The sequence below is a fragment of the Ciona intestinalis genome, chromosome 8 (genome assembly GCF_000224145.3).
Source record: "Ciona intestinalis chromosome 8, KH, whole genome shotgun sequence".
Classification (NCBI taxonomy): Eukaryota; Metazoa; Chordata; class Ascidiacea; order Phlebobranchia; family Cionidae; genus Ciona; species Ciona intestinalis.
The window spans coordinates 1,830,671-1,857,993 of NC_020173.2; the positions used below are offsets into that span (position 1 = coordinate 1,830,671).

The following is a 27,323-nucleotide window of genomic DNA, read 5'->3' on the forward strand; positions in this document are numbered from 1 at the left end:
TTGTGTGTTGGTAATGAAAGCTGAGAATAAAAACTAAGTGTAAGAAATATATATAATGATGTTTCTGGTCCTAGGAATATGTGGAATATAAATTGTAGAAATTTCTAAATTTAGTAATAAAAGCTAGTTTAATGAATATTAGGATAAAGCTAACTAAAATTCCTGTTTTTTTTTAAATTGAATTCCCTTTTTATCAAGTCAAATAAAATAGAAAGATATAGTACATAAACATATTTCATTAGTTGCATAATTCTTTACAATAGCTAATTAAAACAATAAAGGCATAGGCCAAAATAAGCTACTATATTCACAAGCTAAAAGCTATACTAAACATAGTAACCAATCACCATGTATTCTGAACTACCTTTTTTATCTACATTCTTCACAGATGTCATTTCATTTGGAAATCTGACTGAACCAATACAATTGCTTTGCTTATAACTGAACTCAAATCTCAGCTGTATAATATATTGTTTCACTCTCACATTTATTGCTGCCAACTATATCTAGCTCCCTGAAGGCACGTCTCATTTCCTGATCAGCGGTTTACAATACAGGAAGCCATTGTGAGCTCAGCAAAGCAACCTATCATGACATCATAATTGCTTTTAATTGCTGTTCTGCGTGTACATTTTGTGATGCAAATACCTAATACACATTTAGATGGCGGATAATGGTTTTGAAAAGTATTTGATTCATTTTTATGCAGGAATGAAACTACTTGGAAAATAGCTTTCACAATATAGGCAGTTATATAAACCAGATTTTATTTTGTGGGAAAATTTCCACATTCATAGTTTGCACATATAGACATCTAATGACGTGTAGATTAAGCTAATAAAGTAGCGTGCGTTATACCACCGGCATTTCGTGTATTCGCCCTCGGTTAAAGGAACATGTTTGCATGGTAAACATAATTATAAGGTGTGTGTTTAAACTTACAGTGAACGTTATTTCTGGCGAGTGTGGGCGTGCAGTATGCGTCGAGGACAAGAAGGATTTCTCTCTCATCTTCTGGCCGGCCTAAAGGGAAAATTTGAAAAAAATATTAACTTTTGATTTTTATCATGACAATAATTTTTACATCTACTTTTATAAACCATGCTTTTTATAAACCATGAAACATTTCCAAATTGTAACCAAAAAAACATTGTAGTATTTTAATCCGATTAACCAACCAAAAAAATCAGCCATAATTTAAGGGTATGCAAATAAAGCTTTGGTTGCATTAAAAGCTGTTGGCAACACAAACAGTTCAACTTAGTGCATTACAAAGACAACAGCAACCAACACACCTTTATCAGGAAGTATTTTCTCTGGAGGAGCAAGATTATCCTCCTGCTCACTGTGTTTCCTCTCCGCTTTCTTATCTTTCTTTTTTTTCCGCGTTAACTTTGGACTTCTGCTTCGCTCCTAAAACACAATAGGGATTTTGAGACAATACTATGAGTGACATGACAATGCAAACATGCCGTGGTATCAAAAGAATGAAAGTGTTACTACAGTTATACAATAATTGCCGCTTTGTAGTTATTTTATTTTAGTAATCTAAATTAAGATATATAATGAGTAATGACTGTCACTTTAAAGATATTTTAGTTTCTGCTTTACAATAAAATAAAGCAAGTTAAGTTCATCAAATGATTTTTTTTAATTTAATGTTTGCCTTTGACATTTTTAAAGAAATTAATGTTTGTTTTTGAAAGTTTAAATAATGATATTTGAAGACTTACCACATTTGAATGTTCTTTACCATTAGAAACAGTGAGATGTCTGCATGGGGCAGATGGTCGTAAACACATCTGACACCAGGTTTTCTCACCAAAAGTGCTGTTTGCATCTGAAACTTTAAAATAACAAAGATAAATACTATTGACTCTATTGGTTGTAGATTATTTGACTAACAAGAACTAACCAGCCCTGCCTGCAACATACTAAAACATTGAAAACAAACATACAGTAATATTCCCAGCTGTAGCAAAAAACAGACACATAAGAAGATCACGCTGCAATTTCCAAACAAACTGCCATCTTAAACATAGTAAACTTTGTTTCCAGTAAAAGTTTAACTTGAAAATATTTAAACAAAATAGATCATTTTTGTCTGCTAGGTGTAGCTACCCAGTACCCTGCTTTTTTCTTCTAATTAAATATAAAAATATTTATGGTAAGTGTGTTTTAACCACTGTTGTTTCTACGCAAAACCCCGTTTTTTTATTATTTTTAATCTTCGCTACCGTAATCGAAGATACAAATAAAAGTATTATTATTGTTAATACTATTACCAACTGCCCCTAACAGATACAAAACAACAGAATTTCCCAACTTACCACCAGTGTGTGGGAAGGGTGGGGGAGATACAGTGGGTGAGATGTGTTGAATGAGCTCTAGTTGACGGTTTGTACCTGAACGTGGTTGTGTGTAACCTGGTGAAGATCGGGAACCATATGGAACAGCATGCTGTAAAGAAATATTTAAAGTTTTCTATCAGTATAAAATGTATGACAAAAAAGTCATATTAATTACATTTTGTGAGTATTTTTTAACATTACTTTGTTTTGAAATTGTTTTTAAATAAAATTTCCCAAATTTTTGTTTTAAATGTAGCTTTTTCCATCAGTATGAATTGTATAGGAACACATTGTAACACAAAATCCCTTTGATCAAATTTCCTTCACGGTTTACTTATACGAACAGCTGATATAATGACAAATTTATATTTTATTACCTATTTTGTAAATAATTTTAAAATTACCTTTTTAAATTTTTGAAATAAAATTTCCCAAAATTTTGTTTTAAATTTGGTGACACTATCTATATTTATATCTATATATATATATATTCTAAAAACTTGAAAAAATGTAATTAAACTTATAGGAATGCAGAAAACACCTATAAAGTTTTTACCTTAGGTGGAGGGGGTATTTGTGTGACAGGTGCCTGCTTAACTATGGGTGAGGGAGCAGTTAGCGGGGCAACGGGGGCTAGCGAGGTTCTTCTGTATTTCTCACATTGATTCTCAAGTGTTTGCACCCAACGTCGTTGCTCATCTGCTGACTTTGTGATTACGACAATCCTTTCTATGAGGTTTCCTATACAAGATATATATATGTGTTATGTTGAATGCAAACTTATAATAAAGGGATGGGCCAACCCTAACCCCATTGTATGCCATACTGCCATACCAATGTTAATAGTTCAAGACTGTGAAACAATGAAATTAAACTATTATGTCACTTTATGTGTATGTGCATTTTATATGTATTGTATTTTGTATTGGTACACTACTATGTGCTCATGTGAATTACATTGGCTGTTTAAACAAACAATAAAGGCCTTTGGAACCCCAAATAATGTAGTTAAACCTTATTTGATGATTCCTCAGTAAATAAAACATTAAATGTATAAACACAACCGATTCAATTACTAAGTGCTTACACTTTAACACATACTTGGTGAACTGAATCAGTTAAAAGCTGAAGTAGCATTTATAATTTTATTCTTAAAATGTCTCACACATAACAATACTTTGCAAGGTATAAATTTAAAAAACAAATTTCAATCAACCACATTGTTAAATACATTTAACCAGGCCATACAAGGTTTAATGATATAGTTTGTCATTTCTTATTTGATAATAATTTTTGTAAATTCAAACTTAATGAAACAATAGCCTGCACTGCTGCACATAAGACCATACACGCCAAGCTTTTTAAATGCAAGGGAGGTAGGAACAGTTAGACACTATCCATTCCTGTGAAACAAATCTAACTTATTCATTGACTTGTAATGTTTACTGATAACTTGGTACCCCAGTTTTGGCACAAATGCATACAACACAACAAAGCTACTAAAATATGACAATATATTATAATATCACCTGTTATTTCAAATGCATGTTGATAAGATGAGCAGTCATCTAACTTCTTTGCTTGTAACGCGGTCAGTGGTAGTTTCCCTTCGTAACGGAAGCCGCTGAGTCGCTGTGACGCAGACAAAATTAGCAGCGCGCTCGAAAATAGAAGCAAGTGTCTCTCTTTCCGTTCCTGCATTGAAGGGAGGTCATTTAAAGATTTGTCTTGATCTTATTTTTTAATCTTGTAGATAGGAGTGATTGACTAGGTTAAATTTGTGTTAATTTTTTTTTTTCTGTAAGTTTTTTTTTGTTTTATTCTTGCTGTTATAAAACCAATACCACTTTACTAAAGACAAAAGACTTTACAGACATGTGTGGATGTATCATATCCTGAATTGTTTATAAGTTAGTGCAGCGGTGTTGTTAAATGTATATTTATCATACAATACAATCCTATTCCTATCATATACAAAACATAGGAATGTAAGGCCATAAAACACTACATATTAACCAATAGGCAATAAACATCATATTTGTTTAAATATAAAATAAAAAACATCACATTGTGTTTAAATAAAGAAGAAATTACTGACATCATTTCCAATTAGACAAGTTGCTGATGATAGAAACAGAACTTGACCAAGGTGTGTGAGAGACTCTCCCTCCCACCCTTGTATCTGGCTGTTTAGTATATGCTGTTCAGTTTCTTTACGCTTCCATGTGTCTTGGCATATGATCTGTAATCGGTAATAGTTAGTGCAGGATTAGGCATGTAATGCACAGTGTTTTATTAAGCATAAAAGCTAGTTTATACAGGGTGTTTGAAAAGTCACTGTGCACTGTTGTCATGTTTTAATAATAACTAGTTCTAATAATTTAAATTTTAATAGTAAAATGAAGAAGGGTCCAAGCCTGTACTAATGCCGACTTTTAACACTATTTATAATTTTCATTCCTATTTACCTCCTGGATTCTATACTGAAACATGCTTGTTAATAAATATGAAAGTGCCCATTGCCTCCCCAACATTCTGTATGTAAGAATGTAGCTTTTTTATTCCATATGGGGTATTGTGGGGTAATGGCCCCAACTCGACCATAAATCCCAGGTCCCTGTTGTTCCTTAGTGTAGAACCTCACCCATATACAAAAATATTCAATTATAAACTTACTGATATTTTCTCATACTGATGCAATGCAGCTGAAAGGTGGGACTTGTCTGGATGATTTTCCTATAACAGGAAAACAACAAGAGTTCATGAAGAGCATTATGCAAATATGATGCCATTATGTATAATAGGCTAGAAGTTGGCATAAAATTTAAAGGCTATTAAATGATTATTTAGATTTAAAACCTTAATATAGGCTATTAAGTTTCAAAAAATCCATTAAGTTTCGAAATGTAAAAAAAATTAAACACTTACAAAAATGGATATTTCAATATATTGTTTTGTACAATATTAGAGCAAAAAATATATTGTTGAGCCATCATATAAAACCTAAAGGTGTTGCAGCTCTGCGATTTGCAGTTACTGTGTAGTGCTACAATTCACAGAAGTAAATAGTTATCAGCAAGTGTGGCTTACAATTATATGGCGTTCCAATTCTCTTAGAATATTTGGGTATTGTTCCAATCTTTTAAATGGTTTGCTGAGGCCACTGGTTATAAACATGACACCAGGACCACTGGGATTCTTGCTTTCCATATACCTTGAAATATGGAGAAACTTAATGACATTTCACTCACCACTGTAGTGAGTCATGGCACATATACAGTGCGTGCCATGGATTAAATGCAGAAAACCTACAAGCAGAAAACTCAAGCTTTATTTTTTTGGTCTATTGCCAAAACAATCTCTGGCTGTCAACGGTTACTATTAGTTGGTGTGATTTTAGCACACTATAAGAAAGCACTTTTTTAACAACAAAAAGTCTGCTAAAAGTTTAACATCTATAACTATATGACAGACTGGAATAAATTATACACCAATGAAAATAATTAGATACAACTTTTATAATACTACACCATGACATAGATTTTACTTCCAAAAAAAATAAATGCAGTATAAAAAAATAAACTGAAAACCTACTTTAATTTAAATATGAATGGCAGTGAAATTCAACCTTAGATTTTGCTTATTTAAATTAATGCAAACTTTAAAAAAATTAAAAATTTAACGAAAATTTTGTTTAACAAAGTTTGACAAAATTATCATACAGAAAACACACACACACACATTGTGTATCTACCTTTGTAAGGATTCTTTATGATTAAGAATAACTTGTACAGCGGAAGGATGGTTGGCACAATATTCATTATACAGAGGATCCAACTTATCTCCATACTTCTCAAAACACTGGCCAACATTTTGTTGAATACATGGCAGTCTAAAGAAAAATTAGAAAATGAAACCCACATTTTAATATAACGATTCAGTTTTTACAGTTTTCTAGGTGGCAAATGGTAGGTAATAGGTATTTGCAGCATAGTGATGTTATGCAACGTGGTGACTGGTACTATATTGTTATCTTAATATTGACAGTTGTTTTGGTTAATGGATACAGATACTATACTACTAGCTTATACTGAAGTTAATTAACAAAACATATATATGCATTCACAGCAAAGTGATGTTATGCAACGTGGTAACTGGTAGTATTATTATTGTTTTACCAATCAATGAGATTATTGACACATTTATATCAACTTTTTAAAGTTATTATTGGATATTGGATACAGAGATACTATACTGTTTCAATTTATACTGAATTAAATTAACAAAACATATATATATGTATAATAAATATAATATAGCTTTTAAGCTTTATGCTTTAGTCTTGACATCTTAGTAAAGTATTGGCTTTAAACACTTCTGTAAATTTAACTCAAAACAATTAAGATAAAGCCAGGATAACTAGAAAATTGTAGACATCTCATCAGAGTTTAAAACTTACTTTGAACAATCTTCTATCTCACGTACGAACTTGGTCTGACATTCAAAGATCTTTTCCAGGTTCCCCGCCAGTGTGGTTGAGTTAGGTTTGGATAGAAACTCATTTCCACTTGATTGGGTCAATGGTCTTAAATAACTGGTAAGCAGATTCTGTATTTCTTTGACATGAGCCCACTCTGTTTCAAGGAAATTCTGCAGGACCTGTGCATTGAATAGAGTGGTAATGATATAGACATAAACAATCGCGGTATAGGCTTTATTCATGCTTAGACACATTACTTTTAAATGGATTTAAATAACAGTGTTTTAATAGTAGTATATTGTTTCAGTGGCGATTTTCTCAGAGGTCTTTGGGCCTGCATGTTTTCTAGCAATGATATAAACCACTAATCACTTAAAGCTGACCAAATGTTTTTACAAATTATTCAATGACATCATTTCTTTAGAAAACAAGAATGTTTTTTAGAACCTAATTGACTTCTGAGAATTAAACTGACTGAGCCAATTGGTTAGCAGAACAAACAGAAGAAACAATACCTTCCAATAAAGCTAAATAGTAAATTCAAAATATTTGGTATAGGCTTTATTTTAATGTTTACCCAAAAAACGCAGCTGAACAAAATAAAACAATCCTATGATGTACATTAAATGGACAAATATTTTATACAAACAATACATAACATACCTGTTGGTAAAATGCTTGTTTTGTTTCTAGTGCTTTTGCAATATCTTCTTTCTTCTGAGCTGGTTTCTGTGAGTTACCAGGACTTGCCGACCTATCAGCTGCAAAGAATATAAATTAATTTATATTAAACTCAACTTAATTAAAAATCAACAATAAAATTGATAAAGTAAATACATTAAAGCAAAGTTAACCACAAATAAATAATTTATGAAAATAAAAAATACTAAAGATTCCAAGCATTTTGTTAAACCTACACACCATATATGGTAAAATACAAATATTTACATATATATATATTTACCAGAGTCACTTTTCTTTGAACCTCTAATTTCCTTCACATAGTTGCTGGGGAACCAACCAATTTTTCCATTGTATTTTCCCTCCCACCATCCACCTTCTGTCTTTGATGTAAGCTGGTAATACAATACATAATCAATTTATAAAACAATTATACATAATAAAGTTATTGTAGTACTTTTCGGTGTGATACCATACTATTTGTACCTTAAAACCTATATTTCCTGATAGTCCATTTTGTAACTAACAACGCTCTTTTAAAACTGTGGTGCCGGAGTTATTATGATTCTTCTTTGTTTACTGCCAAATGGGATGGGAAAAGAGAGTAAAAACATGTCCAATTTTACCCCACCTTACTATATCCTTTTAAGTGATTAAATACATAGAGAAGGGTCACAAAACAGAACTTAATAGAGCATTGATTTGATTGGTTAAGGTGATATGCATGAAATCATAATAGTAAGTCAATCATTATTCTATGCAATTATTGGTTTTAAATGCTGGTTTGAAACGCTTGATTGTTCTGATAAATATTAGTAAAAAGCAGTGATAACATGAAGATATTAACATTTTCTGCTTACAAAACATATATAAAAGCTTTTAACAAATCTAGAACATATATAAAGTACAAACAATAAGCACACATTACCAAGAAGTGAAAGATAATACTTTAAATACCTGCATTTAGCTAATAAGTCTATAAAGAAATTGACAAGTGTGAATAAGCAGTGTCTGCTGTTAGCAAATTTCAATGTAAATTAGCTATGACTTTTACCTGAATGATTGAGCCCTTTCCAAAAGTTAGTTCGTCTTCATTCTGTCGTTGGTACGCATATTTAGCCTTCACTTTTGGCAAAACGTATTCACCCATTCTGTTGCAAGCATGAACTGTCTTTTGTCTCTGCAAAAACGGGTCATGTTACTAAAATATGATATTAAAACATGAATTGCTTTTAATTTACAATTAAACATATCGCCTAGTCTATTTTACAAGCATTAGGATTGCGGCTTACCTGACTTCCGGATATTCAACACAAACCGAATCAGAACTTCGTTCTATCAAAAGATGAAACAAAAAAACGAAAAAAGTTTTACTCCGACGACATGGATGTTTCGACAACAATTGGGGTGAAAATTTATTATATGTTTTTCTGTATAATAAATAAATAATGTAGTTAAAAACAAAACAAAAGTATATGAGCAGAGCCATAGAAATACCGAGTAGTCCAACCCATTGTTACGTAAAAGACAAATTGAACGCCATCTTGTTTCCAAAATAACACAGTAGGTATAGGGAAAATGCATGTTTTTCGGTAAATTAGAGAAAAACTTGAGTCTAAAAACAAATTTAAAGATGGAAAAGTGTAAAAAACAAGTGTTATTTGTTTTCTGTATCAAAAAAAGTCAAAAAATGGAATTAGAAGCGGTTGATTTGTGACATTTTAGTCATTTAATGGGGGTAAATTTATATGTTTTTTCAAAAAAATGTTTGGTAATGTAAATAGAAGCTGTTTTACGCCTTTCCACAAAAGGAAATTGCAAATAAAACTCAACAAGTTCGTTTAAATTCATTGCGAAAGTCACCGCTTTTGCTCTATTTTGAACACACAAAGACGGCAGTTGGACTACTCGGTGTTTTTACGACTCTGTATATGAGCAAACAAATAGTACTTTTGCATTTTTCCGTATAAGGAAACAGATAGACTCTTGCAAAATCTAATAGGCGAAATAACCAAAACCGTAACATTTATTAAATGGGCACGAAAACATAAAGAATCTGCAATATCATTTCGCGTATTGATACAAGGTAAAATGTTTGATATTTACAAATAAATAAGTGTCGGAATTCTCGCGTGACTAAAGAGTTTATGTGGTACTGTTTGTAAAATATTATAATATGCATTTACTATTTATTTACTGTTTTAATTGTTGTGTAGATTGATTAACCATGAGCGAAAACGTTGCGTTTAATTTCTGCCAAGCAAAACCACCTTTGGATTTCTACAATGACATACAACGCACAAACCAACTATCGAAAACGGTCTGGGTGTAAATATTCTTCATACCTTTTTTTTATGTTTAATAATTTGTAATATACATACAGCAATACGAGGAACTGTTGGAACATCTATTTGCTTTCTTGGCCAACATTGAACTTGCAAGCGAGCTAGATGATATTCTGAATCACTTTTCTACTTCACATCAAGTGGATATTAAGGAAACTAAAAACATGTTTAAAACATTACTTATATTATGCAAAGGTGGTCTTGTTTTATACAGTATATGTTGTGGCATTTTTACCAGAACTTTTATAATAATTTTTCTAAATTGCAGAGGCTTCAAAAAACAAGTTAACTCCAGGTCAGTTGTACAGTGATCTTCTCCAGTTAAAACAAGAGCAAAGTCGTGCTTCATCGCTTTGCCAAGCATGGAAAAGAGTTGAATCCCCAGATGCTGTTACATTGCATCACGCACCACACAGGCTTGTGGACATGGAGTGGAAATTTGGGGTCACTGCTTCCAGCAGCGAATTACACAGAGTTGGAGCATGTTATGTGCAGGTGAAACATATGCATTTCAATGTACAAAAAAACTTTTGCAGTTATACAGCCCTTGTTATCTGTGTATTATACCAAATTACCACTCATAAAGGGGCTGTCCAATACTATTGTATGCTCTAAATGTAAAACAACTATCTCTTTCCCGTAAACTAGGAAAACTTGGTATTCCCTTATGCTTAAGCTAATTTCACATCTACTGTTACAGTTAAAGATGATTGTCACTAAAGGAACAAAGACAGAAAATGTTTTAATGGAACTGACATTACCTCAATTCTACAACTTCCTACATGAAATGGAAAAAGCAAAGCTGAACCTTGATGCTACTATATCTTGAACAATGCTCTGTTGATGTCGCAAATTGTAAATTTCCCTCTTGATTTTTCACTTAAAAGCATGAACCTGGTTATACTATTGTTTGTTCATGCCCATTCGTATATAGTGCAATAATAAATTTTTTCATGAATTGGTATTATACAAATTGTTTTATTTGGAAAAAGGATGACAGTTCCCCTTGAGGAAGCGTGTTCCTGGTCAAACAAAACGTTAAGATGATTCAGCTAATGTGGTTTTTCAACAAGGAAATAAGAACTATGGCTGGCCTGTACACATTAAATTTTAGTTCAATAAAAAAGAGAAATAAACAATTTGTACAGAATAGTATAGCGAAATATTTTACAGCACCATTTGCACACACATTATTGTCAAGCATGTGAATGTGCAGGAAAATTGTTGTTGCAAGGCTTTGCACTTCCCAACACCTTGAAGTATTGCTACGTTTACAAATAGATAGAACTTAAAAATTTGATGATACATTTTAAAACATGCCTTTTTAAAAAGTTCAAAAAGTGCATAAAACTAATTTGTGAACGAAACAAAAGCATGGGGCATTCAAACCAATTCCAAACGTTTTTGGTGGCCATGCAACAAGTAAGCAACTTAAAAGTGAAGAAAATACTGATACGAATTGAACAAAGGGAACTGTTGAGTATTATCCATTAAAATCAAACCGTTAGACTTGTTATAGTAGTGCTACAGTGAAAAAAAACAAGTAAAAATTGGGCTTGTTATCCAGATTTTTGGTATCTAAGGAAAAGGAGCACAACAAATAAATAGTGTCAGGCTGCAGTTTGACATAGAATTCTATTACTACAAGTGACACAAAGGAATAAAAATTTTCACAGTTAAAGAGGCACTGTTTGCCATCACTAAAATCAAAACGGAAAAAAAACTAAAAGGACAAATTTATAGCTGTAGATCTCGCATAGCAACTTGCGAAATTGAGTGTTGAAACAGGAAACACTTTAATAAATCATATTACGTTGCTGATATAGGAAAAGATTGGTAAAAAAACAATACAGAAGGCAGTCTAAGTCGCTTCAAAGCAGAAACTCTGATTCAAAATTGTCTTTCTAACATTGCAACTGTGTTGGTTTCTGTGTACTGTAATCTCCGAGATGAGCAGTGATCATAGTAGTGCAAGGTCTCAACCATACAACACTGTGCAACACAGTCGGGTAAAAAAGATCTCATAAGTAAAGGCAGAGGAACGAAGTACTGAAGCATCTACGGTTTAATATACGTAGGTTCCCCATGCAGTCCCTTCATTCTCATATGCCATGCAACACTGCTGGATGATGAAACTGTCCGAAACTGATGGATAATGTTACGAGGAATGAAGTAGATGTCATTATCATATAGTTTGACGCGAGAGTAGCGAATGCCTTCTCTTCTCATCTGGTTTAACTTGGCTTCATCCACCCATCGTACACACTAAAAATATGGTTTAAATGAAAATATAAAAAAATAGAACTATTACTGAAAACTGTTGATGATGTTTAGGATTGTCAGTGTTGGAAAGCATTATTTATTGGTTTGTTTAATTAAAAGTATATATATATATCGTATTATCATGGTTTCCAAATAAGGCAAGTTAACATAAATTTATATTACTTTTGTGATTAGCTGAAATAGCATGTCTAATTTCATTAACAACCATTAAAATAATTAGAAAAAATATACAAATAACAGAAGTCATATATAATATACTCCAAAACAGGCGAGTTGTAAATCTAATTGTCAATACAATATTGTCATGTGTTACCCTGAATTACATAAGGTTTTTCACTTACAATAAGTTCTGCTCAAAGGAACAGTACTACTACTTAAACATCACTCAACAGTCTCAACACAATAACTGGTATTGAAAAATGACAATGAAATTGTATTCACCTGGGACATAGGTGGTTCAAATAGATCAAGTTGAAGTGTCTGAGAAGTGTTGAAGAATGAAGAGGCGTGGAAACAAATTACATCTTTCAAGAGCTTGTTCATTTTTGGTCTGAAAATTTAAATTAATTTTTTCCACATATTTTTTCAGTTGACAAAAATTTCAATTCAGCGCAGTGCAATTGGTTGAAGCTTTTTATAAATTTGAAAACTGTGCTGACTAAATGCATGGCATGGGTGTAATGATTCTGCGGTTATGTAAACACGTATTCTATTCATCACTTTAGTATTTTATTAGTTGAGTGTTTTTTAACAAGTCTGTCGTTTTTACATTTTTTGAGCATGACGTAATTCTAATTTTTTTAATTCACTATTTGTATAACTTTGATCATTTAAATGGAAAGAGCAGAAACTAATAATTACTAACAATCTAACTCACTTGTGGCCGGCAGTGATACTTTTCAATACACCAACTGCCCATGTTGTCTGTCTATCTGTTATGTGACCAACATGGTCAGCATGAGCGTGAGTTCTATCCTCTATGAACGTTTCTCTCATATCGTTTGATCGTGCGCTGTATTGGAACGCCAGTTTCTGTAAACCACCAACTTGTGACCTGTAATAACAAACATGTAAACGCAAGTTGCTATTTGATCAATTGACTGTAAAGTATAAGAACCAGAAGTATGGTTCGTTGTGATAATTGTGTGTTTCAGCTTGACCTTTTCTTATACAATATGCAGTATATATTTATACAACATTCTACAATGTATTAGAAAACACAATGTAACCTTCAGGTAATTAACTTATACTTATATTAATATATCAATATCCATACAATATATGCATCACAATTGCTGTATAATCTGTGAATCTAATTACACCAATGGAGCTTAACAGCAGATTATATATATAATGTAAATTATGTAACACTTATGTAATAATACAAACATTAAACCCAGTATACATTAACAAACCACTTATTAATTTACATTTCTATAGCATAAACATATCATTTCATGTTTTTTTTAATTAGAAATAGTTAATTCAAACACATTTTCACAAATACCCAAAATTTCTAAATCTTGGATGTCATAAAATTGACATAGTAGCTAGTAGGCTATCTAGGTATTCTAACCCAAAGTACAATTAATCTAAAAAGCCAGGAAAGAATTAATTTTAAATCATTGCAAAGCACATGATGTTTATAAATAGACTGTTCCTGTCAAAATGACGTACTATTCATTTCAATTACATGCATAAACAAGTTTCATAAAACAAAGTGTGTGGTTCATTCACTAAGTAATGAAGCTACTAAAATCACAAAATCTGTTTTTAAAAGTTAAAATACCATGGAAATTGTATATATATATTAATAATATTGTTACATTTTACATGGACTAGCCTATGAAAGATTTTAAACAATGCTCTTACATAACTTTTTGTTAACAAATCACTTTTAAAATGTCAGTTGTTTTGCTTCACTACTATAGGCTATAAACACACAAACAAAAAAAGGTTTTAGATACTATCTAGAAAACAGACAGAAAGATACAAATATATATTTCTTTAAGTTTTTTCTGAATAGGAATTTGTGACACTCAACATTTCAGTCTCATGGCAACTTGAGACATTCAAACCACACACATTGAACTAAGTTAATAAATGTTATGTTGAAATCCAACCAATGACCCTAGAGATAATTTAATTGGGTAAATGGCATACATACGATACAGATAATTTAGATGTAATTTGATCAAAAGTAATAATGTTGCTTCTGTTAAATTAATGTTTATTGCATACGCATAAATACACTGCAGACTGCAGTTGTATTAGAATGGAATTTTTAGAAATTTTATGTGTGTCATCCCAGTATATAAAAAATTATACAGCAGTACTGGCATTGTATTTCCACTATTCTGTATCACTATTCACTAAAATACGATTAAATAGGCCCACAAAAAATTAACATGTAATTTTTATGGATAGCATTAGGTACAGTACAGTACACATTCCGTTTTAATTATTTTTCCAAGTAATTTACAGCATATTGTACTGCCAATAAATAGTGATTTGTGATTTTTAGAAGAAAATGTACACTAAACCAACTAGGAACTATGCCTGTGATTTATAATGCAAATAACAGCCATTAAACAACCATGTACCTCACTAACTATATTATAAATAATGAGATACAACTTTAATAGCTATTTGGCCGCCTAACATGCGTACCATGCAAGGTATGCGTTGGAATGCGTACATGCCCTGAAAATAAATTAGAGTACCCATGAGTACACAGTATATAGCATAAACAATTTAAAACCCATCTTTAAACATGTCTTAAAATAAACACCATACAGTGGTGATAGTTCAATATCAATCCAGTCGATTTCTAAATAAAACCTAATAATGTACAGTAACAAGCAAAACACGCTGGCATATACTTTTATATTTTAAAACTTATGGGGAGCTTGACTTTTCAAAAGCTAGGCGTCTATTAATAGCTTATAAACCTTATTTAATATTGAGTGTGGTAACAATACATACAGTAAACAGTACTTAGGAACCTCTTACCTTCTCCTTTTAGCAGGAGAACCAATTCCTTTTAGGTCGGCGGCAGGAACCATTTGCTCACCAGGTCGTATCCATAAGATAGGTCCGTCATTACTTAAGGAACGGCATTCAAGATCCACACATGACATTGCACCCCATGGTGAAGTGATATTGAGGAATGGATTTTCTTCTAACATGTCAAGTACATCAGGCATGTAGCCACCTGCTTCTTCATGCACAGCTCCAACTAAGCTTATCTGACGCATTGGGCCATACCTGAAAAATTTATGAATATTACAGTTTTACAATTTTTTGTAGCTTGGCCTTTGAAAAGAAATAAATTATATTAACTATTAGGGTTTTTGTTGTTTATTAAACTTGCATGACACAAAACATGTAGTAGTGGTTTGGTTTATAAAAGAGATATAATGAATGAATGAGTTAACTGCTTCCTTTATAAGAACATAATGCACTGAATCATGTGATTCTGTTTCCTAATTACGCAATGAATAGAGGACTACCATAGTTGTGTATTTTCCCCAAATTTGTAGATCAAACACAAACATTGTATCACTGATATGAACGGAACACTATTTTTACAGTGTGTATGCAAATAAAGGAACTGAACATATAACTGCCAGATTTACTACTGTACGACAAAAAGAGATTATTTGACACAAAGATATTTTCAAAAGTTGTATATTACCAGTTCAGGAAATGAAAATATGAAGAATCAATGTTAAACTACATTAAGAAACATACCTGTACATTCCACTTTCCACAGAGAAAGTCTTGCAAACTTGTTCCCTGAACTCCCTGATGTTCATGGTGACGATATCCCTCTGGCCGAGGACTTCTGATTTAACTCGCATGTCACCTCGCTTCTCAGATAAGTACTCAAGAAAATCTGGCATGTTAGTTGCAGAACCATGCACAATACCCATAACAAAGTCAGCTTCTGAATTTTTTTCTTCCAAGAAACATAGTGTGCAAAAATCGTGCGCAAATTTTTTCTGCATCTCTTGTGAGAGAATATCAATCTCAGATTGATAAACATGAAGAACAGATGCTTCTCCGTTAGGGTCAGTTTCCACATGAACGAATTCACGGAAACTAGGATCCGAGAATGGAAATCGATCAACAATTTCAACATCGGAGGATAACGCTTGACGTAAGTGCCTGGATATAACACCGATAGAGGGAACTTTTTTATCTTGTTTAGTTTCAGATTCATCTTCTGAGCTGGAACATGAATTGGGTTCCTGCTTCACATTTAACTCTTGTTTCACCTCACAGGCAAGCTTTTCAGCATCTATTTTACTTTTAGTTTGTTCTTCAAAGCAAGTACCTTCTGCTTCAATCTTTGCAATCTTTTCTTCAAAATTCTCATTTGATACAAAGTCTTCTTGAAGCTCTTCTTTGATTTTCATATTTCTCACTTCATCAAAACGTTTATCGCATTCTTTTCTCTTTTCAAATTCTTCCTTATACAAATGACCGTTTTCTTTAGTTTCACTTTTAATGCGTTTTTTACTTTTCTTGTGTTTGTGTTCTCGATCTGCACGGTTGTGTTTATGTAACTTACGCTCTCTGTCGTGCTTGTGCTTTTTGTGTTTATGCTTTACTTCAGCTGAAACGCTTAATTTGCGCTTTTTGGAAAGCTTTAGTTCATTTCGACTTGCAAGTTCATCAAGCGTTTTCAAGTTCGTGGTTTCACGCTCATGGTTAGCGTGTTGATCAGTTTCTATACATTGTTCATGACTTAAAGATGGCGACAATTTGCCATTAACTTCTACACTACTTACCTCCTCTTCAGGGCAACTGATTTCATGTGTTTCAGCAACCAAAAAATCATGAGGATCACCCTCACCATTGGTAATATTGTCTTGTGAAACGACTTCTTGTGAATTTTCTACTAAATTACAAATTTCTTCCTTTTTACAAAGAGTGTCTTTGGATTCAATTTGCCCAGTTTCGGAAATGGTGAAAGTCGTTTTACTTTGAGATTCATCATCGGAGGAAATTAGGGATTCTGAATCATTATTGTTCATAATATTATCAAACACATTATCTCCAAGTTCACTGTGTCTGCTTTCAGTTCTATCTCGTTTTGGTTTGATTTCATTAAAACTGGTAATTCCTCCGTTCTGTGAAGAAATTTCTTCATTTTGTGCAACCTTTTCTTTAACAGGAGAGTCTGTTGGGGCAATGGAAGTTTTTGAATCAGGATTGGTACGAGGTTTGGTGCTTCCATTTAATTTTTCAGAATGAATTTTCTTTTTTGGCTTATGTTTCAGCTTTTCAATCCCTTGCTTATGGCCATGTTTGTGAGTAGATTCGGTTTTCACTTTTGGTTTACTGTTATGATTCTGCTCAAAACGGCCATTTATGTCATTCAGCTGCCTGGACTTCCCATCTTTTGCTGATAATTTGGAGAGAGACTTCTCCTGAGAGTGTGCGTTAGATTGCTTAGAGGTAAACATCTTTTTATGATCTTTGGTTTCACTTTTTAAAATGCCATGTTCCTGAGGCGTTCTATGTTTCACATCACTGCTGTTTGTATCCACTGTGGACGGTTTCAATTTCACTGTGCTTCTCTGTGAGTCTTGTGACACGACAAGTTTTTTCTTTATTTTATGAATTTGTATTGGCTCAGAGAACAGTGATGGGATGGGTTGGCGAGGCTTCATCTTTTGTTTTATCCTCTGTATTCCACCGTGTGGATGCTTAGCAGGAGATGTCATCATTGCTATCGAGGTAATCATTCAGCACAGATAAAAAGTTTTACTAATCTGTATATATACAAACTTTTCAACCAAGAATAAAAAACTGAAACGGAATATGATGATTAAAGCACTACAGCAAGTTAAGTGCATGACGTCACAAGTTGATTTTACTCATTTTTACTTCCAAAATCGGTAAAGTTAGTTTCTGTTCTTAAATAAAATGTTTGAAGATAATGTCTCATAAATTATATATGGAATGTTATGCTTGTATTGACACTCTAGCAAATGTTAGTATTTTAGTCTTGGAATTGTGTAATATTATATAAGTCCAAATTGAGATACCGCTGTCAGTGTCACTAACAATTACTTTTTAGAAACAGCCGTTTTGTTAGCACAATACATTGAAATTATATAGCCTAACAAATTTAAGCAAACTTTGTAAATTTTCTTTGGGGTATATGCACCATTAAATCATTTATTAGAAGTTAATTGCCGATTAAACCCAGTTTATGAATTTAGTTGTCCAGGCTTAAAAATAGGACGTGATCTTTAAATTTTCTTTATAAAACAGATTAATATATTCATAAAAAATGATTGGTTATATACTTTACAGTTATGCACAAACAAAACAATAAAATAACAACTTTAACCAACTCAGACTTAGAGTCCAGACCACTTAAACGAAACAGTTGTTACTAGTTAGTCGTCAATATTTTTTATTTGCATATAGTTTATCTATACAAACTATTAGGGCAATGTATTTTTTAAACAACGATTACACTGTGACGGTATCTCAAATATTGTAATAATTATAAACAAAAAACGCTTACCGTCACCGTCAAATCCGATTACACAAACTTCTACCGTATCCTAGAGTACCAAATTACTATACAATGCCAAAACTATTGACGAGAATTGCGTATCAACTACGTACGTGATCAACTATCGCGACAATTCGTAGAAACAGCAACTGTTGACTCGGTAAAAAATGGATGATTTTCCGAAACGTAAATAACAAGAGTGCAAAGCAAAGTCTAATCAATATAACAAAATCAAAAGTATATATTGCAACATGGTTTAAAACGGCAGGTTTTATACTATGTATGCTTGAAATATAATTTAAAACCGCGTTATGTTATGGTTAATATGTCATAGTATATTTGCGTAAATTATATCAGCCTAGGGCGACCACAGGGAAAATTATCGACCTAAATTTGTAATCGAATAATAGTAAACAGTATGCAAAACATTTCCTTTACATATTCTGAACATAGTACACTAACAGTTAGTATACTTTAGTCTAAACAAATACTATTTTTTTATGCTAGAATTCGTAAAAATCGTCATATTACTACTTGATAAAAGATTTCTATGTAAAACTGTACTGTACGCATGAGTGGTTACAGGAAAAATAAAGATAAACGTAAACCACATGTTCACGTTTCTTTAAAAATAAAGCAAAGCTGTTCGTTTGTTATTTTAAGATTAAAAACCGACGTGCCACAAGTAAACTTATCTTATATATTCACTTCAGTTGTTGTTTAGTGTTCAAATCACCATTATGGCGCAAAAACGTAAAAGTAAAGAAAGAAACAACAGAAAAACGAAGCTTCAAAAATTAAACCCTGAAGAACCAAAAGAAGAACCAGAAGAAGAAGTCACTAATGAATTGACGGATATGCCAACGCTAACCAAGGTAAAAACCTTACCAAACAAACTTAATTTTAACAATAGGTATCTTGTCACTATACTCCAATCTTTGCTATCTTAATCTAGAGACAAATAAAGTTATTATTTCATAGTGGAGCCATTTAACAAGCATAGCGTTATCTTCTATAAGCAAGCCTTTTTTATTTTTAACTATGATATATAGTTATTAATTATTATGTTTGTTCATAGGGTCGATGGAAAAATAAACAGAAAGTCTTGGTCTTCACATCCAGAGGAATCACCTACAAAGGAAGGCATTTGGTAAATGATCTGAGGAACTTAATGCCACACACTAAGACAGGTAAAAAACATGTGAAAAGTATAACATTTCAAAGGTTAACTATTGGGTTGGAAAGATTGATCTTTTTTTGCAATATGCAGCCAAACTGTTTGATTTTTAAGGTTTAATAAACCTGTAGTGTATAATTTCCTATATTACCTTTGCAGATGTAAAGATGGACCGAAAGAGTGACTTGCTCATGGTAAATGAGATTTGCGAGATTAAAAGTTGCAATAAATGTATTTTTCTTGTTGGCAAAAAGAAGAGAGATGTTTATATGTGGATATCTAATGTACCTCATGGACCTTCTGCATTGTTTCATGTGGAATATTGTAAGTTATGTTGAAATTTTAAATCAGCTGAGGTGTGTTTAATGCCGAAAACAATATGCACAAGTTTCATAAGAAAATCCACTCACATTTTGATTTGTAATCAAAAAAATATATTTCAGACAAAAATTTATGCCAAAAATAAACTTTACAATCTAGGTGCTTTTAAAGCTGCAGTGTATAGAACGTGTACGCAAAACCAGTAATTTTTAATTTTTTTCTTTTCAGTAAACATGATGGAAGAACTGAAGTTTACTGGAAATTGTTTAAAAGCATCAAGACCAATTCTATCTTTTGATTCGGTAAGCACACCTAATATTGCATGTAGTTTACCACAAAAAAATAGGTTTGGGGTAGTTTATACCAATAAAAGTTAATTGTCGGAAGTTCTGGTGGTTTGTAAAATATTAAGGTTATATTTGATTTTAGAAATTTGATGATTCTCCGCACATGAAGTTGTTAAAAGAATTATTCATTCAAGTTTTCGGAACTCCAAATTTTCATCCTAAGAGTCAACCTTTTGTTGACCATGTGTTCACATTCAGTTTGATGGATGGCAAGATCTGGTTTCGTAATTATCAGATTGTGGAAGAAAATGGAGAACTAGTTGAAATTGGTAGGAAAGGCTGCAGCAGTATTTTTGTAATATTGTAAATAACTTGCCTACCCCCCAAAAAAATTCTTAGTAGTGATTCTAGGCTAATAAACCTGTCCCGTTTTGGGATTCTTATTCTTTTTTCTCTTCCAGGTCCCAGATACACGATGACATTATCAAGGATATTATCAGGCAGCTTTGGTGGTCCAATTCTCTATATTAATCCAGACTACCAGTCTCCAAATCTGGTAATACTTTGTGATTTTGTATTCAACTCCTAGTATAGTATACACTTATTCAACCGACATAGTGGGCGCCTGCCTACATGATCCAGAGGTAATGGGTTTAGTCTTCTCGCTGCTATCACTGTGGCTTTTGTCCTTGGGCAAGAGCATAACACTTAACAGCAATTTCTTAGAACCAATGGTCACTACAGACTACAGAGCTAATGGGTTAAGGCTTATCGCTGCTACCATTGTGGGCATCACACTTTAACAGCAATTGCTCCAACCCAATGGTCACTAATGGGTTGTCTAAATTATCAGGCATACAGGATAAACAACCATCTATCTATTGTGTCTTAACCAAACTGTGTACCAGGTTCGACATTTAGAAAAGAAAAGCTCCACAAAGTATGTTGATAATAAAGCTGCGAAGATAGACAAGAAAATGAGACGTTCAGATAAAACGTTTGCAGCTGATGAAACTGACCAAGTGTTCGATACCAATTTAACTGCCGAATCATGAAATAAATTTCTTTTTAAAACTTAGTGAAATTTTAATGCGTGTCGCAAAAAATATGAAGATAGACAAGAAAATGAGACGTTCAGATAAAACGTTTGCAGCTGATGAAACTGACCAAGTGTTCGATACCAATTTAACTGCCGAATCATGAAATAAATTTCTTTTTAAAACTTAGTGAAATTTTAATGCGTGTCGCAAAAAATATGTAGGTAATGCATTTTTTGCATAAGCAATGAATAAGCATTTTTTTGCAAATCTGGTTAACTAAGTTTTAGAGTTTTTAACTGCCAAATCCTGAAATAAATTTGTTTCCAAAAGCGTGTCGCAGAAAATATGATCAGTATAAAATAAATTAACATTTTTTTTGCGTATCTGGTTAAACCTAATTTTAGTTTAAATTTTTAATGCGTGTTGCATAAAATATCTGAGAAAATAAAAATAATTTTTTTTGCGAATCTGGGTACTGAATTTAGTTTATTTACAAGTGATTGAGTAGTGAACCGAAATCAACTAACTGCTGTGTCGGCATCCAAAAACAGCTTGTGTTTCATCACAAGTGGCATGACTTTCAAACAATCAACAAAACACAAAAAAGTATTTTTAAGTACCAAGGTACTGGTAGTGATCAATGGTGGCAGTGAATGGTATTTTTCCAATGCTTCAAATATTTGAACTTTTCAGCACTTGATCCAATTCAATGCGTCTTTGTTGCAATTTTGAGTAGAAGTATCTACAAAGAAAAAAATTAGCTGTAAAAGCGAAGACATTTTGGTATATCCTAATAATAAGTATAGTACTGTGGGGTAATGGCGAATGGGAAACCTTTAGCACATAATATACAAATATTCTAAAAGTTAATAACGATTCATGAAAGTCGTGAGAATACGGTTTTATAATTCTTTAAATGTTTCTGGATTACTACTAAAATAGAATGAAAAGGTGTCCCATCTGACCCCACCCTACTATATACCTCAACATGTTTTTAATATTAAACTTATATATAGCTGACAGATTCTTTCATTCATCTACTTTTGCTTCAAAATGACCAACCTGTTCACAGCTTCCTGAGACCATGGAGCATAATAATAATCTGCCAATCTTTCCTCTTCCTTGTTTCCAGTCGCATCAGTCATCGTCTTCAAGTCTTTTGTTTGAGATGAAATCCAGTCAGCGATAAATTCCTGAATTAAAATATAGTATTCGTTACAGACAACTCTAAATACCAGAATATAGCACAAGCACATACACATAGAGTCTATATAACATGTTGTTTGTGTGTATGTGCTCTGTATAGCATGTTGCTTGCATTTATGAGCAGTATAGTATTAGTATATGTAATTTATTGTGGTATTTAGAGTTGTCCTTCAATAGCACCCAAAATCCAATATTTCTTGATCTTGTTTTAACAAATAACAATACATTTGCGAAGCTATTGTTAATAATTTTGTAATATTGTTCGTTTAATACCGATGGGAGGAAAAACTAAACATGTCTTGTCTTACCTCACTAATCTTTGTGTTCATAATCATATTGTAATATATAAATACTTACACATCTGCATGGCAAAAAATAAATATGGTATCTTTTAATATTGTGTAGATATGAAAAAAAATATATATAACTAACAAAGTTACATATGTGCTGGTAACTTATAAGCGATTACAAGGTGTATGAAACAGACCACTGGTGTTATAACAATGGCTTTCATACTTCGCCACAAAAAAACAGCACATGTTTCTGCCCTTAAAAATAAACACTAAGTTTCCACACCTGTGGATTATCAGAAAATCCCATGTAGAACTCCCTCTGTATACGGTGCTGCTTAACATTGGCCACTGTGTCATGAATCCTGCGTTCAAGATCTGCAATATCTTGCTGACTTGCAGATGAGAGCAAGAAAGAACTCATCTGTGTTTTCAGTGTATCATCAATCTCAACCTGATAATAAAATCATCATTTATTATTTGCAACAAAACTTGTTTATGGATCTATAAGCACAACTATTTTAAATAAAATACAGGAGAGGCCGAGATAGTTAGATGCGCATACTGATAAAATAAATGTGGTTTTAAAATAATGCTTATATGATAGCTGCTATGACAATGTATTCAAAAGAGAGTTTGAATAGAACATAAAGCACAAAAATATGACGGACAACACACATAGTGTTTTATGACTAACACTAAAAAAGTGACATATATTAGGTCACTTATACTTCAGTGTTTGGTGTCATAGGCATATCATTAAAAGAGCCTGGCTGGGGTGACACTGACACAATGTGATTTTTGACCCAAGTTTTATACATAAAACAGGTTTTACGCTGCTAATTGTCTATACAAATCAGCAGAGCAAAAGTATATTGCATTCACCAAATTAATAAATGAGTAAGATGGCCTATGTTTATATGATAAGTTGACGACTAGTGTAACTGTATTTTAACATTGTAATAAAATGTGACATCATGTAGTCCACGCAATTGTATGTCAAACATGTTTTTTTTAAAATGTCCCCACCTCAATATCATAACAAGCTTGTTTTTTCGCATCAGCAGGATCTACACTGATCACATGCTGGATGACAATGGGGTCCGGAGGATGCAGAAGAGGTTGAAGAAGCTGAGGAACATCCGCAAATCTGATCCGAGACTTCCCAAGTAATTGTTCCAAGTAAGGATCACAATTGATTATCTCTCGTTCGTGATTGTCCTGAATAGAAAAAATTATAAAACTATTATTTTTAGTAAAATATTCATGTGAGTTTAAGTTTTTAAAAGTCAAATGTAACTGTGTTTCCCTTGTTTTTATACCAAAAATTTGTTACGATAGTAAAATGTAAACACACTATTACGATGCATACTATCTTAGAAAAGTTTTTTAAAACTTTTAGAACAGAATGAATGAATGAATAAAATTTATTTCGTCTCTTCGGTCACAATAACCAAGAACAAGAGAGTTGACAAAAGCGAGAAGACGGTAGTAGCTGTAACACAACAGTGGTTAAAACAGACTTAATGATAAAAATAGAAAGAATTTCTTGGATAAAAGATGTAACAGTTTCACCCTACAGACGATACAATGTCAAAATTAAATAAATCACATTTAAATAAACATACTAAAGTTCTAATTGGAAGAAAAGTGTGGGTAAGGACACAGTCCATACAATGTGCCATATTTCACACCCCTTCTTTTAACATTATGTACCTGTAAGTTATGAGTTTTGATGTACTGCCATAACCCCTGTATTATGACTGGTCTAGACTGTGTATGGATACCAAGCAAACGTGCAAGACGACTATCAAGTTTAAACTGTGGTGGAAGATAGTTGAGCATGAAGAGCATCGTGCATCTTACATTCTTATCTCCCTGTCTCTTAACCTGGAAGACATTTTTTTTTTTTTTTTTATTAGTGTTAGTATAGAGTTTCAGCAAAAACCTTCTTTTGTAAAACTCTTTTTTATAAGTGTTTTTTTGTAACATTTCTTTAAAAAAATGAGTAAAGAATTTAAAAAAGATTTATAGTTTGGTGGTTAGCAAGAAGCCATTAAGCAGGCATAAAACACAGTTACATTTTAAAAAGTTTAATAAGTGGCCACTTTTCACTAGTTGTACCAGTACCCACTCAAATGTACAACGAGTTGAAAATCAAACCTGAAATCCATCAGTTTCCTGAGTAGTTTGTGTACGATGCCACTCAACTAAGTGATTATCCGGCCCATACAAGTCCTTGTCCAATTCAATGACGAGACTTTTGAAAAACGAGGAAAATTTCCGCTTGTGTTTTGTTTCATGTCGATTGGAAGGGTTGGGTTGTGGGAGGTCGAGCAGACGACCTTCAACCCTCAGCTCCCATGATGCCTAAGATTGGGAAGGTTACAACTTTGTAACTAATACACTGACAATTTTCTTTGTCTTTTAGTGTTTTCAAAAATCAAAATGCCAAAATGGTATACACTAAACAGCACAGCATAAATTAAAAGTTATTCACAGAAAATCAAAATCATTTTTTTAAAACTGAAAACAGTTGCTTTACATGATTTTCACAGTCTATACACCAAGCTAAGCAGTAATTGCAGTTCTGCTGGTACTTAATTACTTATACTCATTAGCTCCAGCAACCAGTAATGCAACTTATGGCTTAACTGTTTAACATTAATTAAAAACAAATACATCAATCTGAAACATAACCTTTTACCTTTGCTGTTTCTTCCTTTGCATCACTGTCAGTTTTAGCCGGAAAAAACTGGTTTGAGATGAACACGCGAAGCTTGCGTTTCACTTTAACCGGTCGCTTCAAAGCTTCCTGGATGTCCAACCTCTTTCTCATGATCGTGGAATCGAGTTTGCGTTCAAATGCAAGAAGATCCATGTATGCCTATAATATGATAAGAATTGTAGCACAGTTTGTTAGCGTGCCTGCCTCCAACCTAGAGGTAATGGGTTCAAGGCTTGTTGTTGCTACCACTGTGGGCGTATGTGTCTTTGGGCAAGACACTTAACGACCTTTGCTCCAACCCAGTGGTCACTAATGGGTTGTCCAAATTATCAGTGACACAAAAAAAAGAAAAATAATCCCCCCCCCCTAAAATTTTCACCCACAAAGTGACATACTTGGTAACTCGTAAGCCTGCATGAGGTGTTTAAAACAGAACAGCCAAGTTAAATCGACTGTCATTTTCCAGCCATTCAAGGATAAAGTAAGTTACATACATTCATTCAATTGGGAGCCAGTCACAGATGGTTAGCAATTGTTAATGGTAGTGCTAATTGGTATCATATATTTTCCAAAAACTGTTCTTGCGATATTTAAATTAACATTAAGCCATGAAAAATTTTCGGACATTGCGGACAAAACATTGTCCACGCTAGTTGTAAAACTAAGTCCTTGAATAAAGGTTAAGTTGTTATTATTTTTTAACTTAAATAACAAATATATACCTGTGACTCTGGAACAAGATCTCGAACAGACTGAGGAAGAACTTTATCCGATAATTTCTTCTTTTTGGTGAAAACTTGTTTGTTTCTTTAAAAAAAAAATTTATGCAGAAAATAAATTTTTAGACAAAAAAAATTTAAATAAAATAAATTTTAAATAAAAAATCGCTGATGAATAGCCTTCTACACAACACAACTACTTAACTCTGCAGTGCAATACCATTAGCTAGAATGTGATATAACAAGTAACATTTTAAACAAAATGTTACCTTATATCTGCTTGTGAGCTTGAAATAGGTGTTGCATTAGTCTGGTGGGACACACCAGGTCTCTTGCGTGGGGGTTCGGTTCGTGAGGGGCTGTTATGCATGGACGGGCTCGGAAAGGGTGAGGATGACCCACTGGGTCTAGCTCTACTGTAGTAAGGGGACTGGCCATGATATTGTGTCCTTGGGATTTGATTCATGTTTGAAATAAATTTTAAATGAAATTCCTAAACAGAAATTCTTAAAAGCTCTATAAAACATCAGTATATATATTATACTCTTAAAACTAGTTTCTAATGAACTAAATTATATTTTGTGCAAAAAAAATAAATAAGCAATGACGTAAAAGCTCAGCCTCTATATAATTTATATACCTAAATTGGGGGGGGGAAACACATAAAACAAAACAGTGCTAAAAAGTTGCACTACCGGGAGAAAAAATAGTGTGTTAAAACAGTAATACAATCTAAACAGAAATTAAAACAGTTATAAACTTAATAAAAGAAGCTTTCGTACTTTTACAAAATTTAACCAATTGCCATCAGTATAGCAGCAAACCACTGGTAGGCTAATCTAAAAGTATGAGTTACAAATGCATCATATAAAATAAT

General features: G+C 32.6%; 6 protein-coding genes across 8 annotated transcripts in view; 2 read left to right on the top strand and 4 right to left on the bottom strand.

The window, feature by feature from the left end:
* LOC100181029 (rho guanine nucleotide exchange factor 7) overlaps positions 1-8,962 on the bottom strand; it is a 10,941-nt gene extending 1,979 nt beyond the window's left edge. Inside the window, exons 1-16 of the mRNA XM_002128756.5 lie at positions 8,805-8,962; positions 8,567-8,692; positions 7,796-7,907; positions 7,495-7,592; positions 6,811-7,010; positions 6,106-6,243; positions 5,442-5,565; positions 5,028-5,087; positions 4,450-4,593; positions 3,881-4,046; positions 2,908-3,092; positions 2,331-2,460; positions 1,734-1,846; positions 1,296-1,413; positions 943-1,023; positions 1-20 (exon numbers count right to left, since the gene is read on the bottom strand). Coding sequence (XP_002128792.3) covers positions 1-20; positions 943-1,023; positions 1,296-1,413; positions 1,734-1,846; positions 2,331-2,460; positions 2,908-3,092; positions 3,881-4,046; positions 4,450-4,593; positions 5,028-5,087; positions 5,442-5,565; positions 6,106-6,243; positions 6,811-7,010; positions 7,495-7,592; positions 7,796-7,907; positions 8,567-8,662 — 1,785 coding nt within the window. The 5' untranslated portion in view covers positions 8,663-8,692; positions 8,805-8,962. The remainder of the gene's footprint in view (positions 21-942; positions 1,024-1,295; positions 1,414-1,733; positions 1,847-2,330; positions 2,461-2,907; positions 3,093-3,880; positions 4,047-4,449; positions 4,594-5,027; positions 5,088-5,441; positions 5,566-6,105; positions 6,244-6,810; positions 7,011-7,494; positions 7,593-7,795; positions 7,908-8,566; positions 8,693-8,804) is intronic.
* A 531-nt stretch (positions 8,963-9,493) lies between these two features.
* Positions 9,494-10,821, top strand: LOC100183378 (COMM domain-containing protein 7-like). Of its 2 annotated transcripts, none has more exons than XM_002128685.5 (5): positions 9,494-9,598; positions 9,729-9,832; positions 9,896-10,052; positions 10,126-10,352; positions 10,558-10,821. In XM_002128685.5, the coding sequence occupies exons 2-5, from the start codon at positions 9,740-9,742 to the stop codon at positions 10,684-10,686; spliced, it is 606 nt and encodes a 201-aa protein (XP_002128721.1). In that variant the 5' UTR covers positions 9,494-9,598; positions 9,729-9,739; the 3' UTR covers positions 10,687-10,821. The 2 variants fall into 2 exon arrangements, with proteins under 2 accessions (XP_002128721.1, XP_002128739.1); XM_002128703.3 differs by having other exon boundaries at positions 9,575-9,664.
* On the bottom strand, positions 10,820-17,956 carry LOC100185747 (round spermatid basic protein 1-like). The gene is made up of 5 exons (XM_002128620.5): positions 15,894-17,956; positions 15,153-15,407; positions 13,018-13,194; positions 12,582-12,690; positions 10,820-12,122 (listed from the first exon to the last, which is right to left on the bottom strand). Exons 1-5 carry the CDS (start codon positions 17,894-17,896, stop codon positions 11,916-11,918), a joined length of 2,751 nt encoding a protein of 916 aa, XP_002128656.1. The 5' UTR covers positions 17,897-17,956; the 3' UTR covers positions 10,820-11,915.
* Positions 17,957-19,291: 1,335 nt separating this feature from the next.
* On the top strand, positions 19,292-21,689 carry LOC100175539 (ribosome biogenesis protein BRX1 homolog). 2 transcript variants are annotated; one of them, XM_009860965.3, is made up of 8 exons: positions 19,292-19,553; positions 19,757-19,868; positions 20,015-20,179; positions 20,405-20,478; positions 20,606-20,792; positions 20,925-21,019; positions 21,372-21,428; positions 21,577-21,689. In XM_009860965.3, the coding sequence occupies exons 1-8, from the start codon at positions 19,419-19,421 to the stop codon at positions 21,664-21,666; spliced, it is 915 nt and encodes a 304-aa protein (XP_009859267.1). In that variant the 5' UTR covers positions 19,292-19,418; the 3' UTR covers positions 21,667-21,689. The 2 variants fall into 2 exon arrangements, with proteins under 2 accessions (XP_009859267.1, XP_002128570.2); XM_002128534.3 differs by lacking the exon at positions 21,577-21,689 and having other exon boundaries at positions 21,372-21,541.
* A 281-nt stretch (positions 21,690-21,970) lies between these two features.
* On the bottom strand, positions 21,971-27,317 carry LOC100177871 (SWI/SNF-related matrix-associated actin-dependent regulator of chromatin subfamily D member 1). Its single transcript, XM_002128422.3, has 9 exons — positions 26,716-27,317; positions 26,450-26,534; positions 25,707-25,886; positions 25,163-25,369; positions 24,716-24,889; positions 24,029-24,220; positions 23,286-23,453; positions 22,566-22,696; positions 21,971-22,245 (listed from the first exon to the last, which is right to left on the bottom strand). Exons 1-9 carry the CDS (start codon positions 26,910-26,912, stop codon positions 22,176-22,178), a joined length of 1,404 nt encoding a protein of 467 aa, XP_002128458.1. The 5' UTR covers positions 26,913-27,317; the 3' UTR covers positions 21,971-22,175.
* Positions 26,963-27,323, bottom strand: part of LOC101242949 (migration and invasion-inhibitory protein) — a 2,042-nt gene continuing 1,681 nt past the window's right edge. The window contains exon 2 of the mRNA XM_004226334.4: positions 26,963-27,323. The gene's annotated coding sequence lies outside the window, so the exon portion shown is untranslated.

What these genes read in the sequence shown, in the direction of transcription:
- LOC100183378 (XM_002128685.5), top strand. Translation starts at nt 9,740, where the DNA reads ATGAGCGAAAACGTTGCGTTTAATTTCTGCCAAGCAAAACCACCTTTG. An exon ending in CAAACCAACTATCGAAAACG is followed by an intron (nt 9,833 to 9,895) that starts GTCTGGGTGTAA and finishes ATATACATACAG; the next exon opens with CAATACGAGGAACTGTTGGA. An exon ending in ATTACTTATATTATGCAAAG is followed by an intron (nt 10,053 to 10,125) that starts GTGGTCTTGTTT and finishes TCTAAATTGCAG; the next exon opens with AGGCTTCAAAAAACAAGTTA.
- LOC100185747 (XM_002128620.5), bottom strand. Translation starts at nt 17,896, where the DNA reads ATGATTACCTCGATAGCAATGATGACATCTCCTGCTAAGCATCCACAC. An exon ending in TCTCCTGCTAAAAGGAGAAG is followed by an intron (nt 13,195 to 15,152) that starts GTAAGAGGTTCC and finishes TTGTTATTACAG; the next exon opens with GTCACAAGTTGGTGGTTTAC. An exon ending in TTGAACCACCTATGTCCCAG is followed by an intron (nt 12,123 to 12,581) that starts GTGAATACAATT and finishes CCATATTTTTAG; the next exon opens with TGTGTACGATGGGTGGATGA.
- LOC100175539 (XM_009860965.3), top strand. Translation starts at nt 19,419, where the DNA reads ATGGCGCAAAAACGTAAAAGTAAAGAAAGAAACAACAGAAAAACGAAG. An exon ending in ATTGTTTCATGTGGAATATT is followed by an intron (nt 20,180 to 20,404) that starts GTAAGTTATGTT and finishes TTTTCTTTTCAG; the next exon opens with TAAACATGATGGAAGAACTG. An exon ending in TGGAGAACTAGTTGAAATTG is followed by an intron (nt 20,793 to 20,924) that starts GTAGGAAAGGCT and finishes TTTCTCTTCCAG; the next exon opens with GTCCCAGATACACGATGACA.
- LOC100177871 (XM_002128422.3), bottom strand. Translation starts at nt 26,912, where the DNA reads ATGAATCAAATCCCAAGGACACAATATCATGGCCAGTCCCCTTACTAC. An exon ending in AAGCTTGTTATGATATTGAG is followed by an intron (nt 23,454 to 24,028) that starts GTGGGGACATTT and finishes TTTTATTATCAG; the next exon opens with GTTGAGATTGATGATACACT. An exon ending in TCTCAGGAAGCTGTGAACAG is followed by an intron (nt 22,246 to 22,565) that starts GTTGGTCATTTT and finishes TTTTCTTTGTAG; the next exon opens with ATACTTCTACTCAAAATTGC.